This window comes from Onychostruthus taczanowskii, unplaced genomic scaffold (assembly GCF_017590055.1).
Source record: "Onychostruthus taczanowskii isolate IOZ18803 unplaced genomic scaffold, ASM1759005v1 scaffold23, whole genome shotgun sequence".
NCBI classification, from domain to species: Eukaryota; Metazoa; Chordata; class Aves; order Passeriformes; family Passeridae; genus Onychostruthus; species Onychostruthus taczanowskii.
Window position 1 is genome coordinate 4,266,959 of NW_024499573.1, and position 26,185 is coordinate 4,293,143.

Sequence of the window (26,185 nt, forward strand, 5' to 3'; positions counted from 1 at the left end):
CCTTTAGAGGATCCCAGCTGATCTGGGCATTGCTGGTAGAGCTTTGGCAGAATGACCAGTTTTTCTTGTGTTCTGATAGGGAACGTGCATACATTAGTATATATGCTCCAGGCAGCAAAATTAGAAAGCAGAAAAGAACATGAAATGGATCTAAATGCCTATGCAGCAGTGTTAGAAAGCAAATAACCACAATATTCTTAAAATAGCTTGTGAAATTTCAAGTGAAAAGAAGCCATTTAGAGTTGGTAAGAAGGTGAGCATTACTGACGTTTTGTGTCAGATTGTTTGGTAGCAATTGTAAGCTGTGTTCTGGCTATAGCAGAATATCCCTTGGAGATGGTAATAAATTAGCAAAGCAGGATGTTACTGCAAATGGTGTTGGGTGTAGTGATCATGTTAAAAAAAACCCCTCCAAACAAACAAACCCCAACCCACTCTGCTAGGACAGAAATAGGAAATTCAAGTAAAATCAGAAAAAAATGGGAAATAGGAAATTCAAGTAAAACCAGAATGTATAGGTGGTGACCCCCTGCTGAAGCAGAGCTGCAGGTCTGGGGTCTTGGCCGGGTGGGAAGGACTGGGGCTTTGTAGCCCAGGGCACAGCCTAGGAAGGCTGACCTCCCTCATACATTTATTCCATTGGTATTTTTAGGCTCAGTTTTGCTTTCAAAAGGTATTGTCTCTGACACTTCTAGTTTTCATCATATATCCTGAGTAATCCAGGGTTGAGGGCAGCAAGTGCTCCAAACCAAGATTTCCACACATGTACACATCTTCTGCTTGTACGTAGACAAATTCTAACACAAATTAACTTTTTTACCCTGTGGTATTACAGAAGATTGGAAATATTGCTGTAAATTATATATATTTGTTTCCTCTTATCTAGATCACTGATTAGTTTTAATCAGATAATGACCAAGTGTACTGGCCACAAGCAATAACGAGGATGAATTTTAAGGGCAAGCATGCTAAGTAACAGGATACATATTTAGGATAGAAAAACTCATCAACATCTTCACTTTGTTGCTTTAACATGGGACATTAATCTGAAAGAATAGATTTAAAAATTAAAAACAAAAATCTTGATCAAGCTGTTTGGGTGGGAAAAGATCAGCATTTGATTCCCAATAATGAGCTGTGAAAGCCATTTCACTGTGTTGGCTCATTGGTCTAACATATCAGGCAGCCATTTAATTTTTTTATTTTCAATGTTTGTAATTACATACAGCGTCAATTATTCATAAGAGCTGAAATCTCTTTAACTGATGTAAATAGGAGAGACTTATTTACATCACTTTCAATGTTCTGTGTTCTGACAGGTTAAATAAACAATTTGCAGAGTAACTCCAGCCAGAGAGCTGTTTCACTGGGGACCCAACCTCACTGCCCCTGTGCAAGCACACACAGCACAGGGATAAACAAGAGCAGGCAGAGACGTGCACAGGCCTGCAGGGCTGTGATCCTGTGTCCTGGGATGGCTGCTGTCACTGGAGCGCTGGAATGGGAGGACACAGCTCTTCAGGAAGGACAGGCAGGAGAGATGAGGGGAGGGTGTTGCCCTCATGCCAGCGACCAGCTGGAGGGCATGGAGCAAAGTCTGGGGAAAGAGGAGCCAACCCAGAGCCTGTGGGTCAGGATTAAAAGGAGGGCAGGGACAAGGGACATTGTAGGGGGGTCTGCTCCAGCTGCCAGGCCAGGAAGCACATGAGGTCCCCCAGGTGTTCATGGGGGACTTCATCCACCCCAATATCTGCTGGAAGGACAACACAACAGAGCATAAGCAATCCAGGAGATTCCTGGAATGCATTGGTGGTAACTCCTCCAGGGGATAGGGGAGCCAGCAAGGAGGGGTTCTGTGCTGGGCTTTGTTCTCACCACAAGTAGGATCTGGTGGGGAATGTGAATCTCCAGGGCAGCCTGGGCTGCAGTGACCAAGAAGTGGTGGAGTTTGAGGTTCTCAGGGTGGTGATTAGGGTGCACTGCTCAATACCCTGGACTTCAGCAGATTTTGGCCTATTCAGGGATTTGCTTGATAGAGTGCCGTGGGAGAAAGTCCTGGAGGCAAGAGAAGCCTGAGAAAGGTGATTGATATTCAAGAATTACCTCCACCAAGCTGAGGAGTGATGCATCCTAACAAGGAAGTCGGGTCAAAATGCTAGGAGGCCTCTATGGATGAACAAAGAGCTCCTGGACAAACTCAAACACAAAAAGGAAATCTACAGCTGGTGGAAGCAAGGACAGGTAGCCTCAGAAGAATACAGAGAAATTGTCTGAGCAGCCAGGAGTCAGGTTAGGACAACTAAAGCCCTGAAAGAATTAAGTCTGATCAGGGATATCAAGGGCAGCAAAGAAAGCTTCTGCAGATGTGTTTGTCATAAAAGTAAGACTAAGGAAAATGTGGGCCTTCTCCAGAAGGAAATGGGAGATCTGATTATCTGTATATGAAGAAGGACAAGGTACCTAACAATTTTTTTGCTTCAGTCTTGGCTGGCAAGTGCTCCAGCCACAGCACCCAAGTTGCAGAAGACTTCAAGTCCCAGAAGGGACTGGGAGAATGAAGAACCACCTGCTGTAGGAGGTCAGTTCAGTATATTCTGAGGAGCCTGAATGTGCACAGGTTAATGGGACCTGATGAGATGCATCCAAGGGAACTGTCCAAGGAAGTGGCTAGGCCACTATCCATCAAATTTGAGAAGTCATGGCAGTCAGTGAAGTTTCACTGACTGGAAAAGGGAAAACATAAGCCCCTTTTCTAAAAATGGAAAAAAACGGGAGACCTGGGGAACTACAGGATAGTCAGTTGTACCTCAGTAGACACATACAGCGAGATATTCTGGTTTCTGTGTATTTAAATTCTTTTATAGATGTATTGATGTCTGCAAAGACAGCAATAATTATGTATGTATTTGTTTTGGTACAGATGGTTTTAAAATCTGTAGATGCAATTTTTAGGGCATCCCATGAGATGAAGCCATTTTTTCTTGCCAACATGTACTTTTCTTGCAACAGCCAAATTATTCTCTCTCTCTTTTTCTCCCAGTAGCACATTAATGCTACCACTACAGTGTTGTTTCTCCCTCATCTTTGGCTTCTCAGTCAGTCCACAGGATTCACAGAAAGCCTGTGGTACCTTCATGCCTCACTGCCTGCATTCTGCTCTGTGTAGGAACGCACGTGTCCGTGTGCACTCTGTGTCCCTGGCTACGGAGCAGATTCAACTGCTTAGGGAGCCCTTTCTTCCTGAAGGTGTGTACTTGCAATGCCTTCCAGCAGCACACCTTTCCTTGGATGGAGCCAGATCCCTCTGTGTGCAGATCCTACCCCTTTAGGAACTGTGGGTGCTCTTCACTGAGGTTAGTCAGTTTTGGAGTGGGCGTCAGATATTCTTGAGATGTTAAGCTTTGTTTTTTGGGAAATTTGGTGGCAGTGTTGCTGTCTAACCTGTCAGGTTCTTTGGCTGACATACAGGAAGCACCTGTGGCTGTGGTTTACCTTTTCTCTTAGTGTAAAGGCCAAGCCTATGTGCTGCTGTTCTTCCATTTTGTTTTTAATTAAAAAAAAAAATCCTTTTCTGAGGCTGGTATGTACAGGAAGCACCTGTGGCTGTGATTTACCTTTTCTCTTAGTGTAAAGGCCAAGCCTATGTGCTGCTGTTCTTCCATTTTGTTTTTAATTAAAAAAAAAAATCCTTTTCTGAGGCTTACTTGGTGAGGGAAATAATAAAAAATAACTCCTGTATTTCATCACTGAAATATTACCATTGCTGTTAAATTCCCAGATTGAAATACAAATATTTTGAAAGCTGTGCTCTAACTACTGTACTGCCAGGACTGTTTGTCTTTGAGATAATAGCTGTGTATTTGCTGTGCTCATTCCTTCTTCTCATGCCCCACGATTGTCATAGCCTTTCACAGAGAAAAGACAAGAGCCATCCTCCATAGACCTGGCAACTTCTTTGTCAGAGTCATTTCTACAAACTGTCAGTGAGTTTGTCATGCTTTCCTTGAGATTTTGAGAGGTCTTAGTGTGAAAGTACATTAACATAACTGTATTGTCTTGTGTTGGTCTCAGCCTCTGAAACAGTCATTCTACCTGGATTAATCCTGAACTAAAATGAAAGTTTCCTGCGATGGAGGGAAATTAGAAGGGCTCCAAATTACTGTTCTTACCCATGGTGTCCCAGCCTATCATTGTCCTGGGTAATGGGGAGTTTACTCTTATTTCCTCCATTGGGGACATAAAAACATGAATCTGACTAAAGCATGTATTTTAGAGAGGCTTTCATTTAGATTTGATTTTGCTTTTGTTCTGATTAGGTCATTCTACTTAATAATCTGTGAAAGAAAACAAGTGAATATTAACTAGTGTAACATAGGAATGTGATTGCAATAAGCATAATTGAAAATTTTCTGAAGGTTGAGAACTTTGAGAAATACATAAGCTTGGAACTGAAAAGGTGGAACATATACTGCCCATGATCCTCATCAGTTAAAATTTAGCCCGGGCTTTTGGTGTATATGATGAAAGGACCATAGGTAAATCAAGAATAACTCTACTGAAAACAGTAGAGTTAAATGTAATAAAATTAGACAGTGTGTTGAGAGCAAGTTCTCAGCCTATTGTTCAAATTTGGGCTAGGTTTGACCCACTGACATCAGTGCTGTCCTTGAGAGCTTTAACACAGTTTTGCCTTCAATAGAATAGAAAAAAAAATAATTTGGATATGACATTTGTTTCCTAAGTTCACCTGAGGCGTTTGCACTTTCCATACAAGGAAGACAAATTATGGTGTGGATGTTTCTCTTTGTCTATCCATTAAGTAATGCTACTACATTAGCAGTATTCCTGCTTTATAAGTAAGGATAGGGTCTGGGGGACTATGGGCTGCTAACTTGAAGATTTTAAACATGTAATAGCTTAGTTTAATTTTTGAAGGTTTTTTAAATTTATTTTTTTAAGGGGGTTTAGTCCTTTGCCATATGAAGAAATTGCAGTGGCTAATTGAAAGTGAGGTTTGTGGAAAGTGTTCTAATTTTTACTAACACTGAAGATTAATCAGTAATCCCTTGCCAGCCCTTGTCACTTGGAGCAGGCATTTTGGCTTTGTGTGTTTTTCTGTAAAAGAGCATTACCTGGAGTTGCTGTAAGGGTGGCAGGAGCGTGAGCAGTCTCCTGTTGGCCTCTGTCCCCCCGAGCAGCTGCAGGGAGTGGGGTGTGCTCACCTGGCTTGGGCACACGCAGGGTTCCTGCACTCTGCAGCACACTGGGGATGTGTCTCTGCTGTGGTTTGCAGACCTGCAGGGAGCACCAGTTTACAGGTCTGGCTGTCAGAGTGCTCAGGCTGTCCTTAACAACCCCTGATAGGCAGAGCCTCTTCTTGAATCCCAGGCTTACAGTCCCTCACTTCTTAGCAAGGCTGCATATCTAATGTCTGTGGTGTCTTTAGCTTCTTATTCCACGTGACATTAATGGCACAAGAATCTTTGACAGTTTCTGAAGCAAAAACATTTAAAGTGTGAGTTTGCAAAGAGACAGCTCAGGCTATCAGAACAGGTTAACCATCTAGAAGATGCCCAGTTAGGATTCTTTCATAGCATTATCTTATCTGTCTTGATTCTCTACAAACCATCCCACAGACTCCCATTTCCTCCTCTCCTTACAAAGTCATGCTAGTCATGATCATTTACCAATTTTTTGTATTTATTTGCTTGATCTGTATTGCCGAAATATTTTAGACGCTGTACTTCATACAGTTCTCTGAGCAAGGATTTTCAAACATAAATTTCAGTTGCTAACAAGTGACAGATTGTGGAATTCTATCTTATGTAGTGCCAAAAATCAAACTACTGGAATATGTCATATAAGCTTGTGCACTTTCAAATGGTAATTTAATAAAAACTTCATAAGGATACAGACCTCTGTCATTTCTCTCTCATACACACCCATCCCACCCTCTGATAATTTTCCCCCGTGAAGTTTGTAATAGATTTTGGTTGAAACAAAATACAACATGAAGAGTCACATGCAATATTGGAGTAACATCACGCTTGTAAACAAGATTCTTTCTCTGTGCATAGCTATACGTTCTTTGTTGTGATGCAGCACTCTTTCTGATGCTGCAAAAATATTAAATGTCACTGGACATGTTCTGAATTTATCTGTCTGTTTATGCCTTTTATTGGGAAAAATCCTGCCTTTTGCAAGGGTGAGGTTTTGCAATCAATGAGTTTTGTTCCTTCTGTATTTTGCACAGATTCGTGGGGATGTGTGTGGCACTCGAGTTACTGTGTTATTTTTCTAGCAAGTTGTTTGACTTGAATGATTTGGATCAAGCAGCCCTCAGCACGATGTCACTATAACCTTTAAGATGAAGTATATTTTTCCTGTAGAGGTGACTTTAATAGCCATGTAGGCATTGCCTCACACCCATTCCCTTCCCACGTTGACTCCTGCAGGAAAGCCGGAGCGGTGAGCTGCCGTGCGTCAGCAGCGCTGCATCTGGCCTGTGATTTGGGATGGGGTAACCCTCCCACAAGGCTGCCTGGGTTTCACACTGTGGGGAGCAGTCCTTGGGCAGCCTGCAGAGCCCAAAGGCAGCTGCTCTCTGCTGGGCCTGCACTGAGAGTCCTGAGAACCTGCGTGTGCACGTGGCTGAGAGGAGAGAGGGAAGTAGTGTTGGGAAGCAGCTGGAGCAGCAGCAGGGTGGAAATCCCAGTGCCTAAGCACAACTTCTGTGTCTGTGTAGCTTGGGGCTTGAACCTGTGGATTTAAGTACAGTATTCCTCTGTCCTGTGAGTGGGATTTCACAGCTGCCCTCATATTTCAACCTGGATGCCAAGACTGTCTCCTGGCATCCCTGTCTCTCTGGGTTCCACTTCACTTGAGCTGTGTGAATCAGGTCAGTCATCTCAGTCCAAACCTAAGAGTCAGCCTAACTCAGATCTCAGTAAGGATGGTGGCTAAAAATAGATGTCCAAGGAAGGTGGTAATCACAGGCAGAAAAAGTGGTGTTTCTTCCCTGGGAATCTCTCTGCTGTTCCTGATGCTGTGTGGCTCCAGGAGGAGCATTTAGTATCCCTCATTGAATATTTCTGCCATTGATTTGTCCATTTGTTTCTGGGACAAGACTTTCCACTTCTGACATGTTTGAAAGATAATTTAGTATTTGTTTTATGCCTCAAGAAAAATGCATCTTAGACTTTCTTTTGCCCACCTTACAATGCCAGACGTGACCTGGTTGACCACTCATCTACTTTGTACTGAAAACACATAAATTCCTGTAGGACTGATTATTATCTGAGACTTTCTTGTATGCTAATGCTTCCACCTTTCTGGACAACAGAAGTATACTGTGATTTGCTACCAGAAAAATAGAGAGTAGTTCAGCTTGCTTTGTAACAAAGAACTGTGGGTTCTGTTTTTAAATCTCCCAGTAACATATTTGGATGACCTCCATGAAATCCCAGTCTGGGCAGGAAGGCTTTGTCTGATTGCTGCTGAAGTACTGGTTTTTTGAGCTTCACATAAGGTCAAAAATAATTGCTGATCAAGGTTCTGTCATTCTTGCTCTTTTTTTTTTTTTTTCTAACAGTAAATAATTTGTAAAATCTGTTACACAATAAACTAAGCTTTTTGTAGCCAAATAAAAGAGTGAAATTAGAATTATGTAGCTGAAAAAGAAACTTTTTCTTTGACAATCGCCATAACATGTTTCAAATTATTTCAGTTTTGTGCTATGTTCTTTTTTTTTTTTTTTTTTAATGTGCTGAGGTAGCTGTCTAGAGCAGTTAAAGCTTCATATCTACAGATTATATACAGAACTGACAGCCAAAACCTTCCCTGAGTTTAGGGAAAGCTTCTGAATGGGAGCAAAACATTATTTTGTGCTTTCTTGTTAGAAATATGTCAGATTCCAGTTTTTTTTTTTTTTTTTTAATATGAGCACATCTGCTGAGACCTGCTGCAAATTTACTTGCTTGAGGAAACAACTCAGCCATCTGATGGTGACAGTCATGACTGATGTCCTGAAATGAATTTGGCCCAGAACAGTAGTGACAAAATAAACAGTTTTGAGGAATCAAACAGTCCCCACATTACAAAACAGCAGTTGCATAAAATGTGCTGTCGGTTTTGATAAAAATGTGTCTACGTTTTTGTCTTTTTATTTAAAGAAAAATTGTTCGGGGGAATTAGAATTCATGTTTCAAAATAACTTTGCTGGTTTTGTTACTCTTGTGCTCATCTATATATGTGTTTGGGGTTTGTAAGAGCTTATTAAACAGAGGTTTCCCTCCTTGTGGCTAGCACTCCAAACCTCTGTAGTTGGGTTTCCCAGTGTATTTTTTTGCCACTTGGACCTGTCACTCCTCTATGTGCTTGTACAAACCATGTGTGACTGTGGTTCAGAAATTGTAGCTTTGCTCTGGTTTTTTGTCTCCAAAGGAATAAGAAGTCAGTTTGCATCTCAGGCTGTTGTTACTGTCTCTTCTGTTTTCTCAGCAATTTTTTTTCTCTTGGCTTAGGTGTTCAAGACATGATGCATAACTCCCATGTAAAATTCAGTGGGATAAAATAAAAAAGTTAATATTTTTCATTTTTCAGTTCTGTGTAAACATGAAGAGCAGTTTTTAAGGTTGAATATTAATAAGCACCGTAAGGGCATACATTTTTAATGTGGCTGCTGCCCACATTTGAAATTAGGTCATTCAGATTTTCTTCTTGCTCTTTATTCCAGCAGTTAATACATCACATGAAAGTAGAGTTCAAGACCAGTGGTTTTTACTAATTAGAAGTCTGAAGGTTTTATTTGGAAGGCAAAACATAAAACTGTCTTTCAATTTTATCTCTAGTAACTCTTGAAGGAACTGGTAAACCTAGAAATGAAATAGAGGCAAAGCCATGTGTTGTAATTCGTGTTTTGCAGTCTCTCCCAGTTGGAAACAAGGCAGGAGTCTGATTACAAATGTTTGCAGCATGCAGTTGGAGATGTGCCAGGATGGCACTATAAAACATTTGCACTGGGGTTTTGGTGGGGGTTGGCATTGTTACTGACTTACCTAAGGAGTTTTAAAGGTTAGTCAAAGCAAAAGTTGAGCTTTTAATGGGATTACAAATTAATCTTTTTCTCTATGGGAATATCTTTAGTGCCTGATTTCCAATAGGTATATTTTGTAAAAATGAAGTATATTTTTTTACATACCCTGCTTGCATTATTCTTTGCAAGATGCTGATTTCTGTGCACTCATTAAATAATGGAGATGCAGATTTAAATGTTTCACATCCACTCATGAACACCAGTAAGTAACAGTAACTCTTAGAAAGCTGAAAATGGTCTCGAAAGCTTTTTAGTTAGTATGTACCATCTCCTGCAAAGCTGCTTAAAAGTTAAAGTGAATGGGTTCCTACAAATATACAAAAATAATGCTTATCTGGTGTTTGTAGTTGCCACACTTTGAATGAAGTATAACATTGTTATGTTTGAAGCAAGTTAAACTACTACAAAAATAATAAAAATGTTGTTTTCTTTCAGCTCCAGCGGTAAACCGATTCACCAGACGTGCATCAGGTAAGCTGAATGAAATTCCATTTGTCTACATAATAGTTGAAACATTATGCTGACAGTGATTGTCCTGTAAAATGTAATATGACATTTGTCAAAGTTCTTGAAAGATGTCAGACTTGGGCTAACCTCTAATTTGTTACCTGCTTCATTGAAAAATGTAGCCAGGTTTCAGGTCACAGAACATGCACGAGCCCTTCTTGTTGCTGTGGAACTTATTAAAAACCTAAGCTTTTTTATAAAACACCCTCTCCCCACTTGAAAATAATCTCAGTTCTAGCAGATCTGAAGGCTGAAAGCAAGAACTGAATGTAATCTGAATGTCAGCAGGGCTACCTTTCTTACTTCACAGACAGCCTGAAACTGCAGTTTCGTGATCAGCTGTGCATGAAGAAATGTTCAGCTGTGTTGGAAATCTCACTGTTCTCCAAACCCAGGCTGGTTTGTGTGCATGGTGTGTTGTTGTGCTGTGCAGAGCTGGCAGATCAGCTCTGGCAGCACCATTCCCATGGTGCTGCTGTGTGGCTGTGTTGGGTGTGCACCTGCCTCACCTGGTGCTGGTCTGTGCATTCTTCAAGTTAACTTAGTTCTTGCTGGCTCAGAGGACTCTTTACCTTATTTCCATTACATGTAATAGATCCCTCCAGGTTAATATTCTTGGCCTTTCCTTATTGTTCTGGTGTGTCATGTCCTTTAGGCTTAATTTTTGAGGGCTTTTTTTTTTCTGAATTGTGAGGCCCAGAATGTGGATCTTATTTGAAGTACTCTGAATCTGAAAATGTGGCATAAAAGTCACCATGAAATGTAATGAGACTCATGGCTGACTCATAAGAGTCAGGAGAGCAGGAGATGTGAGCTATTCCTAGTAACTTCAGTATGCCATATTCAGTATAAAATGCTCTTTGTTTTCAACTTCAGGTCATTTTTAATAAATGTATTTCATAATGCAGTAATTCTATCCAGACTTCTAGTTTTGCTGTTTACAACCTCAGTCAGGTAGTCCCTTGTCAATGTAAAAATACTAGTGAAAATCCTCAGGATGACTGAGGAACTGTAGAGAAACAAGGAGGTTTGCAGGATTGGTGCATAGCATATAATAGAATCACACAGTGGTTTGGATTGGAAGGAACCTTAAAGATCACCCAGTGATCCCAGGTTCCACTGTCCCAGCCTCCTCAGAGCCCTGTCCAGCCTGGCCTTGGACACTTCCAGGGATGGGTCAGCCACAGCTGGTCTGGGCAGTCTGTGCCAGTGCCTGACCACATTCACATATGCAGCACAAAGTAAGAAAATGTAATTAATTCCAAATATTCTGATGCTTTAAGTTATGATAATACTTCATGAGGTACTGTAGCTTAAAATGAAAGTAATGATTTGTTAACTGGTGCTCAGCAACAGGGAGCAGGGCTCTATGCAAATCACATTTCATGTTTCAAGGAGAGTGCTGCTGTGACTGATTGATAGCTGACAGTAATGAATGCAGTCCTTCTAACAGATGTGTGATAAGCTTTTGCATTCAGAGAGTTTGATTGTTTGAAAAGCTAATACTTGCACACAAAAAGCCCCCAATCAGTTATTCTTAGTGTTTATTCAAGATTAAATTAACATTTATTTTTAAAAGGAAACTAAAAGCATGTTATAAGTCTGAAATTTTTGTGCAATTATTGGGGAAATAATTTATGTGGCGAATTAATATTTCATGTATTTTGGTCTTGTTGTGGAGAGACAGAACAGTTATCTTATTCAGAATAATGAGTCAGGAGGGGTAGTAAATCAGATGTAAATCATGTGAATACATTTTGAGCTAGAACAAGGAAATGCTGCAGTCCACTATGTGTACTGTTTTATTTAGTGGTAGCTTTAATAGTTAAGAGAACTATTTTTTCAAACAAGAAAGCCTGTGAAAGGTGATAGTTCTTACTTTTCTTCTTAAATGATAAATGTCTGTCAGAGAAGTACAGTACATTTATGAAACTTGATTGTTAAAATATAAAATTAAAAACATAAATCAGACTATACTGATAATATAAACATTTCACAGGGGTGTTTGCGGTCCTAACCATATTTTTAAATACCTTGTTTTTAATTGAACAGTTGTCTGTGTAGATTAAGGCAATCGTGACACCTTGCAAGGGGAAAAGCTAGATGGTAGCTGTTGGGTTTGGGTTTTTTTATGCTTGGTAGCTTAATGGCCTTCTGTAGTCAAAGCTGATTCTCATGTTTAGGAAATGCCATATGTATTATGTAGGCAGACCAAATGAAATGTAGGGCTTTTTTTTTTTCCTCAAATATGAGCTTCTCCTAATTTTAGGCTGTTTGGCTAAGAGTTATTTTAAAATTTGTAATGTGCAATATTGTAGGTTCTTGACTGCTTTTGAAGATTTTCTTCGGGTGACTATTTCTCCAAGCTAGTGGTGAATATTCAGAGATTTTGCTCTAGAATGTGGTTTCATGTTGCAGCTGGTTAATGATATTGCAGACTGATTCTGGGGGTGTGTGACTTCAGGGTGCCTTTTTGTCATGCCTCTGCCCATAGGTTCTCTCTACTTCTCTTGCACAGACCTAGGAGTTGTGCTGCCTGAGGGTGGATTGATATAAATAAAACAGAAATACATGAGGTTCTGGTGTGTTGATTTCCATTGGGTTTCCAACATTTCCTCACAGAGAACAGTAATTCTCTACAATGGGTATTTTGATATTTCTGTTACTCTTTGGGTAATGCCTAGTATTTTGCTTGGTTGCATAAGATATAGTTATTTTTCCTAACTGAGCTAGAAATTAGGCACCCAGAGCTTAATTGCTGAAGCACCTACTGAAAATAATACAGCACAGCATTTATTATTTAACAGCTGTTCCTGTTAACATGCTGAGAATGTATTAATAAACTGTCATTGGTATGTAGAGGAAAAAAGCAGAAGTAAGCTAGGATAAATTAGCTGTTCTGGAATTCCAGCTCTTAAAATTTATTGAGCTACCTAATTAGATATCTCTGATGTGTGTTTATTCATATGTATGTGTATATATGCAGTATGGGCTCTATACATAAAACACACTTATAGTGCTGGTGACAGCTACTCACGGGCTAGTTAATAATGCACTCCATTGTTCTAGGCTATGCACAAAGAATAATAGATATCACACTCTTAAAAAGAGGAGTTTAGTAAGAAGAGGAGATTAAAAATACTGTGTAGAGCTAGAATGAACAATGAGACAGCTGCAAGTAGTTAATCCTTTATTTTTATGTTCAAATCTGGTGGCACTAAGTTGAAGAGAAAGGAAAACAACTGTTGAAGCAATCAAGAGACTTGGGTGTGGAAAAAAAGGGGAGCATGAAGGGCACCCCTTTGTCCTTCAGATAGGATGTGGGAGGTTCTGTGCAGCCTCATACAGGGGAAAATCTGGGAGCAAGTTTGCCAGAGCAATTTATTCTTTTTCTTTGTGTAGGTTGCCAATAGGAAGAAAGTTACAAAATAAGAGTTTTGGTCTGCAGTATCCTGAACCATTGTGTGGACTGGATTAGTCATGCCCAGAGTGGTATTTATATATATCACTGCTACTTTTCAAATTAATAATTCCTGCAGGAAGCATGGCAATGTATTTAAGAAACATAGTGGATTTTACTGCATTTAGACTACAGGAGTCCTTTTAGTGAAAGAATGGCTAATTGCTTTCTGAAGTTATGGAAGAGCATAGGTGATATCAAATTAAATGGTTAAATATAAACTAGTATTTAGGAAGAGCAAATTGACATTGCTAGCCAAGAATAGAAAATGTCCCTAGGAACAATATTTCACTTGTGATTTTCAATCAACGCAACTATATTGAGTTTTTCTTAAAAAGATTGGCACCCACTTTCCTGTGGCATATTAAAAATTGTCAGAGAAAGGCAGCATACTGAAATGAAGTGCTATTCCCTTTTATAGAGTAAGACAGAAGCTGGGGTTGTACCAAAAATAATGATGTGGAATTAAGTAACTGTAAAGTCCCCTTTGAAATGCTCAGGTAGGATGCAGTGTTGTAGAAGCATATAAAGTGACAGAAGAAAGAAGAATGAAGAACTTTATTGATGAAACAATAATTCCAGTTCTTCAAGAAGAATCACTGGTTCTGCTTCTTCTGAGTGATGAATATTCCCCAAACTCCATTCAAGTGATGTTGGATCCACCTTTGTTCATCACACACGTGTAGTTAATCCCAAATTTGAAATGTCTAATATGTCACATTTCTGAGATCAGCAAGAACACAGCTGACATACAGTGGTATCTAATACTGAAACTCAGTTAGCACTAAGGCTGCCATTGTCGTGGTGAGGAAAACCAGAAGAAAAGTACTGTCAGAATATGAGACTGTATCTACAGTGCATGAACAGAGCACAGTAAAGAAGGCATATTGTGCCTTGTCAGGGTCCTCCTTACAGTTATCATCTCTGTAACACTCAAATCCTTTGCTGAATAACAATGAGGGTGTGGTGCACTGAGCTGGAGGCACCTTAGAGCCGCTGAATCAGGGAGAATGCTGTGCTTCAGTCTGGTCTTGGTTCTGCTTAAGAACAAAGCTTAAAGCATATATGTCATAGAATATCCTGAATTGGCAGGAAAGAACAACTCCTGTCCCAGCACAGGACACCCCAGGAGTCACACCATGTGCCCAAGAGCATTGTCCAAATGCTTTTTGAACTCCATTACATTTGGTGCTGTGGTCATTTCCCTGGGGAACCTGTTCCAGTGCCCAGCCACCCTCTGGGTGAAGAAGGTTTTCCTGATATCCTACCTAAACCTTCCTGGCACAGCTTCATGCTGCTCCTTTGGATCCTGTTAGTGGTCACCTGAATGAAGAGATTGGTGGCTGCCCCTCCCCTTCCCCGTGTTAGGGAGCTGTAGAGAGCTGTGGAGTCTCCCCTCAGTCTCCTCCAGGCTGAATAAGTCAAGTGACCTTGTCCACTCCTTGGCTTTCTCTTTCAGACCCTTCACTATCTTCATAGCTCCCCTTTGGAATAATAGCTTTAGATCTTTATTGTGTTGAGACACCCAAAACTGCACACAGGACTCAAGGTGAAGCTGCCCCATTGCAGAGCAGAGCAGGACAATCCCCTCCCTTGCCCAGCTGGTGAGGCTGTGCCTGATGCCCCCAGGACATGGGTGGCCCTCCTGGCTGCCAGGGCACTGCTGGCTCTGGCTCTTGGGAGTGAAGAGCTGATCTCAGTGATCTGCCCCACAACACTTCTGGGTCTGTGCAAAGTTAGTGATAAAGGCTGTTTCCCTTGCAATCCATAATTAATTGATGCAGCTTCCTTTCTTTAGTTCTTCCAGTACAGATTATTTGCTGTGCACTTCTGCAAATGAGACAGTCACAGAAACAAGAGTTCAATTTGCTCTTGTTTCCTCTTATACTTTCTGGCAATGTGAGAAAAGTTCCTGTAGAAAAATAAAGTATTAACATAGGCCTAGAGATGCTTAAAGAGCTTGCACATTTGCCTCCACTCCTAACCACTGTTTTCACTCAGAACATTTGATAAATAACATCATGATGTTAAACTGGGGAGTGTTTTGTTCCTGTCCTGTTGTTATCTTGAGATTTGTTGCTTTTGATGCAGATATGAAGAAGAGCCTGTGTTTTTGGAAGCTCTTCTGCCTCCTTCCATGTTCAGTTGTTTCAGCTGTTCTAGTGACAGATTCTGCCCATTAAACTTTTTCTTCTCTCAGTTGCATTGCATGCATACAGAAAGTCTTTCATACTACAGTGTATAGTTAGTAGTTGAAATTCTTGTTCAAAAGAAAACAAAATTCAGGCTATCTGCATTACTTTAGGAAGTTTTTAAGTGGCTTGTATTCAACTTTCATTTATTCTTCTTTTAAAACTCCAAAACCTGAAGCATAGATTCTAGCAGGTTGTATCGAAGTGTTTTCTTATATATATGATGAGCAGAGGTTGTATATGAATTTTTCAGAGCCCATTGATGGAGCTGAGTTACAGAAACAGGCAAACTGTTGCAAATTAATGCGATGCCAGGTTTTAGATACAGCTAAGTGTTTAAGTGTTTTTGTCATAATGCTTAAGGCTTAATAAAAGAAGAGATTTTATAGATGCATACTGTAAGGCAAAGTTTGAGGTGGTGGAGGAAAGGAAGAAAAAAGGCAAGAAAAGGGGAAGAGGGAGATGGTAGGAATAAGAATGTAAGCCTTGTGTGCTCTGTGATAGGTTGCTATAGAGAGGACTCTCAATATTTGTCCCATGGAGGTGGCAGGGAATGAAGGAAGTAAACAAATAGCGATTGGCCTAATTTTTACACACACAAATATTTATGCTATGCCTTGAGGAAAACTCTTCGACTAAATACTTAGTAAAGCAATAGACTAAACTGCACAGGAATGTTGTGTTATCTCAGAAGTTTTAAAGAAAGGTAACACCTTTTCTTGAAGGAATAGAGCTGTAATTCATATTGCAGCACTGCATAGATGATTTAGATGGATGGTTTAGATGATTTACTGACATTTCATCTCTATTTCCGTGTTTGTTTAGATGTCTTTGCAATATCATATTTCTTGACTGCATTTATAAACTGGCGAAAATGTGCAGAGTAATCATTTTTAAATTGCACAAGTTGGTAAAGCTCAATAGCAACTGTTTCTTTAGAAAATAGGGGAGTTGTGTATCTCTCTTTATGGAAAATTGTAGTTTTTTCCTGCTGTCTTAGTATAATCTTTGAAAAGCATTCTGCAGTGGTTTTGTATCAATAAAATTAATCATTGTAGTTTTTTTAACCAATTTGTGCTGGTCTTGTTTCAGACACACGAAACATAAACCAGAGATTGGTGTTGAAATACGAATCAAGTTTGTCTTTAGGGACTGTTGCCCAGCCTGTTTGAGGAAGAGCTCAGATAACCTAGCAAGGTGTCTATCAAGTTGATAGACTGACTGAGCAATACCTTTAAATTCATTTTTGTATGTAACTGGTACGTAAGATGGGTATGGAAAGGTGTGTTTATGCATCAAGCCCTACCTGCAGCCAGCAGCGTGGCCTCATCCGTTTCACTGTTTGGGAATGGTCCTGTTTGGGTTGGTGCCAAAGACCGTGCTGGAGCCTGGTCTGGGTGAGTGAGTGTGGTGGAGGCAATGGTGTGATGGTTCAGTTCTGAGCTGGAGGGAGAGCTTGGATAAAGCTGGTTCCAAGCCAGAGGGAGCGCTTGGATAACTGTGGTTCTGAGCTGGAGGCAGTGGTCAGATAGTGCTGGTTCTGAGCTGGGGGCAGGGCTTGGATAATGCTGGTTCTGAGATGCTGGGAGTGGTTGATTAATGCTGGTTTGGAGCTGGAGGCAATGGTTGGATAGTGCTGGTTCTGAGCTGGAGGCAATGGTTGGATAGTGCTGGTTCTGAGCTGGAGGCAATGGTTGGATAGTGCTGGTTCTGAGCTGGAGGGAGCAGTTGGATAATGCTGGTTCTGAGCTGGGGGCAATGGTCAGGGCAACTGTGGTCAAGTGGAGCTCCATGCTGAGCACTTTTTGCATGTAATTCACTCCCTCTTTTTTGCACACTTTTGTTATTAATATTGTTGCTGTTACTGTTCTTTCCTTACCTTTTTCTGCTTCCAGTAAGTTGCTCTAATCTCAACCCATGATCTTTACATTTTGTGCCTCCAGCTCTCCTCTCCCGCCCACTGCGGGGGGAAGAGAAATAAGTGAATGACACATTGGTTTGGAAAGTCTCAGTGGGAGCACTAAATTCTTAAACCTCAACAGTCATACTGTGTTTCTGTTTTAACTTGCTTCTAAGTTTGCATTATTGATAATCTCAGAGATCCAAATAACACATGATCAGAGAAGTTAATAATCTTCCAATGTTTTTATCAGGATGCTCATAACTCATGATTTTGAAACAAATAAAATAATGGGTTTGGGGTTTTTTTGAATAAGAATATATCCATGTTGCTGAAAGAAAGAGGAAGGATTTCAAAAGAAATTTAGAGCAGGTGTGTATTGATAGTCATTAGTTAATAGTTCTGATATTTTTTTCTCTAAAATATTTCAGTATATGTGTCTGTGACAGTCTCCTCTTTGGTTGCTGTGCTATACTGCTTTTCCACACTTGTGTTAGGTTAGGGAGGTATGCTCCCTCCACTGTAACTGATAGAGCGTGAATCTGTAGGCTGTTGTATCCGCTTACCAGTTTTCCAAAACAATTCCATTCCATCTGTGACTTCATGTGATTTGACCATCATGCTATGGAAGATTTATTTGGAAGGATAAAGCATGAGTAAGACAAGGCATGTTTTACATAGCAAGTTGTTCAAAATGGAATAACAGTATTTGTTGTATTAATGTGAATACATCCTTAAGGGGTTAAGGTGAATAATTCCTTTTCTTGTTCTAATAACAATTTTGTGTGAAAGTGGAAAAGATTGATTTCTGGTGTCTTCACAATTATTGTGAAGAATTATAATGAGCATGCCAGAATGAAAAATTGCTACAATTTTTCTCTGCTACAATGCCACAATTCACTCATGAGGAAAATTGTATGTATTTATTACATAGAATAGGAAACAGAACTCCATGAGAAAAGAAAGAAAAATGAACTTGTCAGAGGAAATATTAAATGGAAATGTTAAAAACTAAACTTTAGTTTTCTTGTTAAACCTGAGATTGCATGGAAACACTAACTCTTTCCCCTCTAGTTACATGAGAAAATAATGAAAATGTGGAGATTCACTTTCAAATAACCAGTCACAGAAGAGGAGCCCCCATCAGCCTAAACTCAAGGCTTCAGTCAGTCTGAAACCATCTTTCATTCTGAACATCAGCTACGCACTGCAACAAAATTGGGAGTTTATATCCTTAACATTGTTTCGCATGCAATCTAGTACGTGGTGAGTGCATCTTTTAAGGCACACATTCAACGCCTACTTGTCAGCCTTTTCTCTCCTGCTATCACTGCTAGTCTGAGTTTTGGAAATACAGCTTCTGATTGGAGCAGTACTGTAGCAAAACTGTCCTCTCTGAGATGGGGATTTGGAACACTGAAAGGACGACGTCCTAAATAATAATTACTATCTAGTCTCTCCTATTCTTGCCAGTGAGCAACAGGAAGAGACATTTTTTTTCTGCTAGCATTGATTTGGGGACTACTTTCACCCCTATTCTCATTGGTCCAGAGCTGAGTGCACTTACTCTTTTGTTCATTTTTTATTGTCTATCCCATCTTAGTAATATATTTACGTATAGCAAAATGTCATCATAATAATATACTAATATCAAAGGTAGTCATGCAAGGCACAATTTTTTCAGGAATTTTCCTTACTGAGAAGATAAGCACTAATCTTATTCTTTATTGTAGAAAACTGCCCCATTTATGCTATCCATTTGGGAATAAGTTCGTGGGGAATGACAGTCATCATGAGTTTGGGGTTTAGGCTCATATAGATGAAGGCAAAGAATGAGCAAACAGCAGACAAAAATGTGTGTGTATGTATTGATAAAGAACATAGCAGAAATGTCTCCCTATATAATGCTTACCTACTGTTCTGTAGGATTTTTAGGCGTATCACAGAGTCAATCATATTTTCTCATGGGTAGTGTGAAGGAATGTTTCAAATGTGAAATAGCTAAGAAGGAAAAAGAGAAATACTTACGCCTACTGTGTGGCATAATTATACTGAAAAAGATGAGATCCTAATCTAAAAGATCTTCTTGAGGTTTGCTCCTGGGATCAGTTTGTTCGTGAGTAATTACAGCAGAGAATCTAAATTGTCATTGTGGTTCAGTAGTGCCCAACGACATGAATATGTTATTGCATGTTGGTGACAACTGTACATTTTGTTAATTGAATTTCTTAGCTGAGCAAGTCAAACCGTGTAGGAAGAACATGTATGGAGTGCCCCATAGCTCATCCTAATATGTATGGGCCTTATTAGACTTGCACAGTTGGCTTCTTTAATATGCCATCCAGGAAACTGGTCTGTTGCAAGAATGAGGAAGGGAAAGAGGTACAGTTCTTATGGGTCAGTTCAAGAAACACAGTCCACGTGCAAAAAATACTAAAATACTGTTGGAGAACTGTGGTCACGCAGCTGTCACAGTAACAAAGCAGAGGCAGGAGCAGCACAGTGTGACAATAGCTGATACACTGGGTTAGCAAGGGCCTGCAAGAGAGGAGTAGGAAGCCTATGCTTGATGCAGTCAAAAAGAACAATTACCTGGGATTTCATATCCTTTGTGGTACGCCTACCACCAAGTGCCCAGCAGCAGTGCGTGTTGGGTGTGAAACACCCTCACTGCCTGTGCTGTGCACATTCCCATCTCTGCAGAAAACCTGACCTGAAAGGAAGATTAAGACATGTGATGATACAAAAGCTGTGCTGCATAAAGGAGACAAAGACTGCCTGCTCTTACAGGCTGCTTTGCTGCAGTCTGACACAAATGTTAGCTATGTGTAACTCCATGCTAGCACTCTATCAGCATGTACCTGCTGATGCAGTCATGCAGCTCATGGTATCCTCACACCTGACTCTGCAGCCAGTTGCTTAAAACCTTCTGCACAGAACTTGACTGTGGAATGGTCAAGAAACTGCAGATTTAAAGTTAAAAGCAACAGGAATAATTTAATTCCTGTAGATGCTCTGGCCCCCACATCAATGGAATATTACTGTCACCTAACATAGAACAAAAAGCTGTCCTGAGAAATTTACATATAAAGCACTTAGTTGAATGGCACACAACCTTATGGTTTATGTTTTCCAGCTTTTTTTAATTAGGTAAATCTAGCAAAATATAGTGTGTAACTGTTGGTGAACAGATAAGTGGAACATGGACATGATGTTCATGATTTTGTTAAAAACAGTATTAATTTGGAAAAAATATATGACAGTAGATGCAACCTAAGTAATGGTATTTGCTATACTTGCCTAAAAGCCATAAGCTATTTTGTCATATACTATCATTCATTTATGTATTCTGACTTTGCAAGTAGAATTTCTTGCATGTTTTCTTTCTGAGTAGACCTTGTGCAGACAAAATCTTGAGTGCCTACTGGCTTTCTTTTCAGTTGTGGTGATGATTTCCCAAATTATTTTTTAATTTTTTAAAATTTATTTTGGTGATCCAGCTGGGGGGAAAACAATTGAAATTGTGATAGAGTGCACTGACGCTTGTTTGAAATGCTTGTAAGTTTTTCAAGAGTGTGCTGACTTTACTTTTCACAAAAAAAAAAAAAAAAAAAAACAAACCAACAACAACAAAAAAACTTTATCGAATTACAGAATGTTTTTACTCTATTAAAAAACTCTTTTCTCTGGTACTTGGTACTGTCAAGGACACACTAATGTTCAGTTTTGGGCCCCTCACTACAACAAAGACATGGAAGTGCTGGAGGGAGTCCAGAGAAGGGCAACCCAGCTGGGGAAGGGTCTGGAGCACAAGCCCTACAAGGAGCAGCTGAAGGAGCTGGGGGTGTTCAGCCTGGTGAAAAGGAGGCACAGGGGAGACCTTGTTGCTTCTACAATTGCCTGAAAGGAGGCTGTGGCCAGGTGGGGGTCAGTGTCTCCTCCCAGGTAACAAATGATGAGGAGAAATGACCTTCAGATGCACCAGGGGAGGTGTTCATTGGATATTGGGAAAAATGTATTCCCCTAAAGAGTGGTGAAGCATTGGAACAGGTTGCCCTGGGAAGTGATGGAGTACCTATCCCTGTAAGTGTTCAAATGAATTGATGTGGGACACTGATATGTTTAGTGGGTATGGTGGTGTTAGGTCAAAGGTTGGACTTGATGATCTTGGAGATCTTTTCCAACCTTAATGATTCTATGCTTCTTTAGGTAACTGGACTTACATAATTTTGATTACTGAAAAATGCCAAAAATACCCATAATTCTGGCATACCCATATGCTTCTGGCAAATAATTCTTAGGATATACTATTTTGTGGTTCACCTCTGACCATAATGTCATTCTTATTTGGAGTTGCAGGAAGTTTTTTCAATATCTGTGACATTTTCAAAGCTGAAGCAAAATCAGTTTCAACATTGGGTGAGTTTTAGTTTAAGAACTGTATATGTGACAAAATAGCTTCAAAATTTATCATTAAAAGCTTTGCATTAAGGTTGAATTATTAAGCAGAAAAAAACCCTCTACACCAAAAGTTATAATTGACTGATCATGAGTTATCTTTTCTATCATGACTTTTTAGACCTTTGTATTCCAGACTACGCCTTACTTTTTACAAGCACTAAATATGTCCCATCAATTTGAATGAGAAAGGAGGTGCTCAGCTGGATGGAGGTTGAGGTGGCAAGTGGTCGCATTGTGCAAGAGAGGAAGCAAATTTCAGGGGCATTTCTATTCATTTCACACTTCTCATGCAGGGCTCTTTAATCAAAACACAACACGACTGAGGGATCATTTGCAAAGGCATTATTTATGTGAGTGACTGGGATTGTCTCTATTTATAGACTGGTTGCAATCACATCCAACTACTGGGTTTCTTAGTGCATTTATCATACGAGTGGTGCCAGCAGGAACTCTTTATTTACTTCCTTATGCTGCCATTTTTAACGAATACGTCTTTTTATAAAACTTCTCTATTTTTCTTTCTGGTGGTGGTTTCATGACTGCAAAGTTAAAACTACCACTGTCCTTCCTTCCTGAGGGTAAAATCAACGCACTTCAATGCCTGGGTTGTGAAATGGCACAGTGATGCAGGTGGGTACAGTGTATGGAAGTGGCTTAATGGAAAGGAATAATGTAACCCTGGGCTGGCTGGGTTAATGGAAGCAATTTGTTACCAGCCATCAGTGATGTGCGTGTTCACCTTCTCTAACAACCAAATGTTTAGCATCATAACTAGGGTTTTAACCTACGTTTTTATTTTGTGTTCTGCACAAAATGAACTGGGAGTGGCATGACTTCATGTTGTCCTCTTATTTTTTGGGAGGATTGTGTCCAATGAAGACCTGCTATTCTGTTTTCCAGTTGAGTCATTGATCCTTTAGTTGGCAGACACAGACATGTATTGGGAACTGTCTGTTGTGTCTCTTTAGCTTCTAACAGAGATACTAAAGGGGACAGATGCATCAGCATGAGGGAGCAAAGTCTTAATCTCTGGTATATCTGTGTCCCACAGGCTGCCCATGCTCTTTACAGTGCTTTTACGTGATGTCTGTAATTCTTTTAGAGTCACATAGTCATTACCAGGCTTCACCCTTATGGGTATATTATGTTAAAAACACTTAACTTCATGAGGGCTTAAAAATATGCTGGGGGCCTTCTGCTGTACCCACTGAAACCTGTTGAAATATTTATACTTTTTTAATGAAGGTTTGACTGATTAAAAAAAAAAATAGTTTTCACAGGTGGTATATTTTGCTGAGAAGTTATGAATGGGTTTATATGATGAGGAAGATCTTAAAATTTCGTCAACAGTTTACTGAATTTTTTTATCTTCTCTCTTACACTGAGCCTTTTCTTAGGTTTTCAGTGGTGACAGCATAATAAGAAACACTAAACTGTTCTTGAAAAAGAATAAAAGAAAATATGAAAACCTGTTTCTTACTAGGTGTGTTACAGTAGGAATTCATGCCTATTTTAGATAGTTTTGTTATCATCAATAAATTGTGTTTTTCTGTCGGCAATACTCTCTGAGACTATTGACAGTGTCTCTATACATCCTCCTCCTCACTGCAGATCACACATTATTTTCCCTTGGCAGTACCTGCAGGGACTTGATGCCTGACCCTCCCTTGTCCTTGGAGGGAGGAGTGGGTTACAGCATGGGAAAAATGCCAATCACTTGTTTTTAAAAGTTTAATCATCATAAAATGGTTATAACAATAGTAATATAATTAGAGTAATATAATTTGAACAATTGAGATGAGGACAGTACAAGACAATAAAAACAAAGAGATATGGACATCCAGGTACCTTTTTCTGGGCAACACAAGCCCAAAAAAGGACACCTGTTAACAGAGGATTAACCCTTAAAAACAATAACCTGTTGCATATTCATCCATCTCATACATGACGCATAAATTCCATTCAAACAAAGGATTCTGTCTGGTAATCGTCAACTTCTCTTAATCCTAAAGGTGTCTTTTTGACTGAACAAGGCGGGAAGAAGTTAGTTTCTGCTGATAAGGGAGCAATAAATTCTCTGTCTCTGAAAGATTTAGATGTCCTGTGGCTGCTATCTGGTGCGAGTCCTTTCTTTAAAAAAAGTATCTTACATAGCATAGTTTCTGTTTTAACATTATGTTGTAACCTAAAGCTATATTTAACACACTACTTAAGAAAATTAATGCAGCATAACTTTCTAACATAACACATACAATATTCGTTTTAATACTTGTGAAAAGCCAATCATAAAATACACATTTTTCACAAGCACAAGCTGCAGCAAGTTCAGAGAGGTGTCAGAGCCTGCAGCCACTCTGCAGAGATGAACCACTTTCTGCTTAGGTAGATTTTCATCTGCTTGGTGGATCCTGTTCTTTTTGTTGACAGCAGTAAAGTCTTTGCAATTTATGTCCATTGCTGTGAGACTTGAGAAGTTTAAATTCAATCTTTGATCCACATGAGAACCATTTTCATTGCTTAGAAAGTGATGCGTTCCTGATGAATGCTCTATTTGCTGTTCTCCTGAATTCAGCAAGGGGAGGCATCAAGTGCCCGTGTTGCACAGGAATGGAGCAGAGAAAGCCACCAGGGCCGCACCTGGCTCAGGTGTCTGAAGTTTCAGTGACCCTCTTGGTCACTGCCAGGGGCAAGCACCATCTGTGCATCTCTGGGACAAAACCGATTGGGATGCGGTTCCTGAGATGACTCCTCAAGAAAGGTTCTTTTTCCAGGCTTGGCATGATTAAGACGAGACCAGTGGAGCCCATGGAGCTCCAAGTTTTGTCATATGGATGAAGCTTCTGTGTTGACACTTTGTAGCACTGGCTTACCAAATCCACACCAAGATATTAAGCATTAAGATATTAAACAGCTTTCATTGTTGGGCCCCTCTCTACTCCAGGTGCTGGAGCGTGTCCAGAGAAGGGCAGCAGAGCTGGTGCAGGGTCTGGAGCACGAGTCTTTTGAGGGAGGAGCTGAGGGGGCTGGGGGTGTCCAGCCTGGAGAAAAGGAGGCTCAGGGGAGACCTTATCACTCCTACAACTGCCTGAAGGAGGCTGTAGCCAGGAAGGGATTGGGCTCTTCTCCCAAGCAGCTAGCAAAAAGAAAAGAGGACATAGCCTCAGACACAGTTTTGTTTGGACATCAGGAGGGATTTCTTCACAGAATGGGTTATTAAACACTGGAATGGGCTGCTCAGCGAGGTGGTGGAGTTACCATTCCTGGAGATGTTCAAGAAAAGAGGGAACTTGGTGCCATGGTCTAGTTGACAAGGTGGTGACCAGGTTGGACTTGATGATCTCAGAGATGTTTTCCAACCTGTTTCTGTGAAAATAGTTTCAAATGAGCTATATAGAAGAAGTTTTTTACCATAAAGCAGTAATGAACTTGAGTCCCTCTAATATTAGGGGCATTGTGATATAAATACCAATAGCATGCTCAGAGCTACAATCAATAGCATTTTTGTCTTTTATGCATGTGGCTCTTTGGAGTTCCTGGAGCTTTTTCATATTTTGATGATCATTCTTCTGTATATCACATTATTATCCAGGCTTTTCAGTTTCTTCATATTATTGATTTCTCTTTATGCATATCCAAGATCAGAAATACTCACCAGACTTGAATCATCTGTACACTGGCCTGTGTGTACTGTGCAACTTTGAGAGCTTCAACTAGTTGTAAATAACTTTCCCTTTGCTTTACAATTTGGCCCACTGAAAGGCCCCTGAGAGCATAAAAAACCCCATGCTGATTTATAAGTGTTTACTCTAAGTGTAGTACCTTCAAATTCATTTGTCACAGTGTTCCAAGCGTGGCACTGCTTATTTTCAACACTTGTAGCTTTCAATTTTTATTGCTTTTTATTTCTTTATAATTAGAATAGCTTTATTTAGCATACCAGCAGTGGGTACCTCAACAGCCTGATTCATTCAACTCAGTGTGGTTCATTCAGCCAGAATATTTTTGCTGTCTCCTAGCTGTGCGGTTATCTTGGTAACTTTTACTCTGAACGATTATTTAATCATTAAACCTGAAATTTGTAACAGTGTCAAGGGAACTGTATAAAAATTAAATCAAGAAGTTCTTTAGCACTGCTGCTTACAGATGGGATGTTTATAAAATAATACAGTTTCCCTGGGGTTCCTTCATCTTTCTCTGTGACGTTCATTATTCCCTTTAAGTTTGATCTCTAAAAGAACATTCTGTTACAAATAATTGTTTTGGCCAAAGAAGCTAGATGCCACTCTGTTGTACACTAAGGGTTCATTTATTCTTTGATAATTAACAGAGTTGTTGCTGAAAAGCAGCTGTAGGTACTTTGTTTTGCTGGGAGAAAAGAGCTATAAGCCTGAATTCCAGCACCTGGCAAAGTGAGATGTTAACTCTTTAATTTGTGCTCTCATTCTAGGAGCTTTTGTGAAAAGTGGTTACCTGGGATACAGGATTTCTTAGGATATTGGTTTCAGTAAATGTCAAGTGTTTGGCTCAGGTTAGGATCTTCAGTATTTTGCCTTTTCAAATTTAAAGGAATT

General features: G+C 39.9%; 1 protein-coding gene across 1 annotated transcript in view; it reads left to right on the forward strand.

Moving 5' to 3' along the window:
* The window catches only part of PRKAR2B (protein kinase cAMP-dependent type II regulatory subunit beta), a 75,129-nt gene that overhangs the window by 19,914 nt on the left and 29,030 nt on the right, over positions 1-26,185 (forward strand). The window contains exon 2 of the mRNA XM_041405370.1: positions 9,530-9,565. Within this exon, the coding sequence (XP_041261304.1) occupies positions 9,530-9,565 (36 nt within the window). The remainder of the gene's footprint in view (positions 1-9,529; positions 9,566-26,185) is intronic.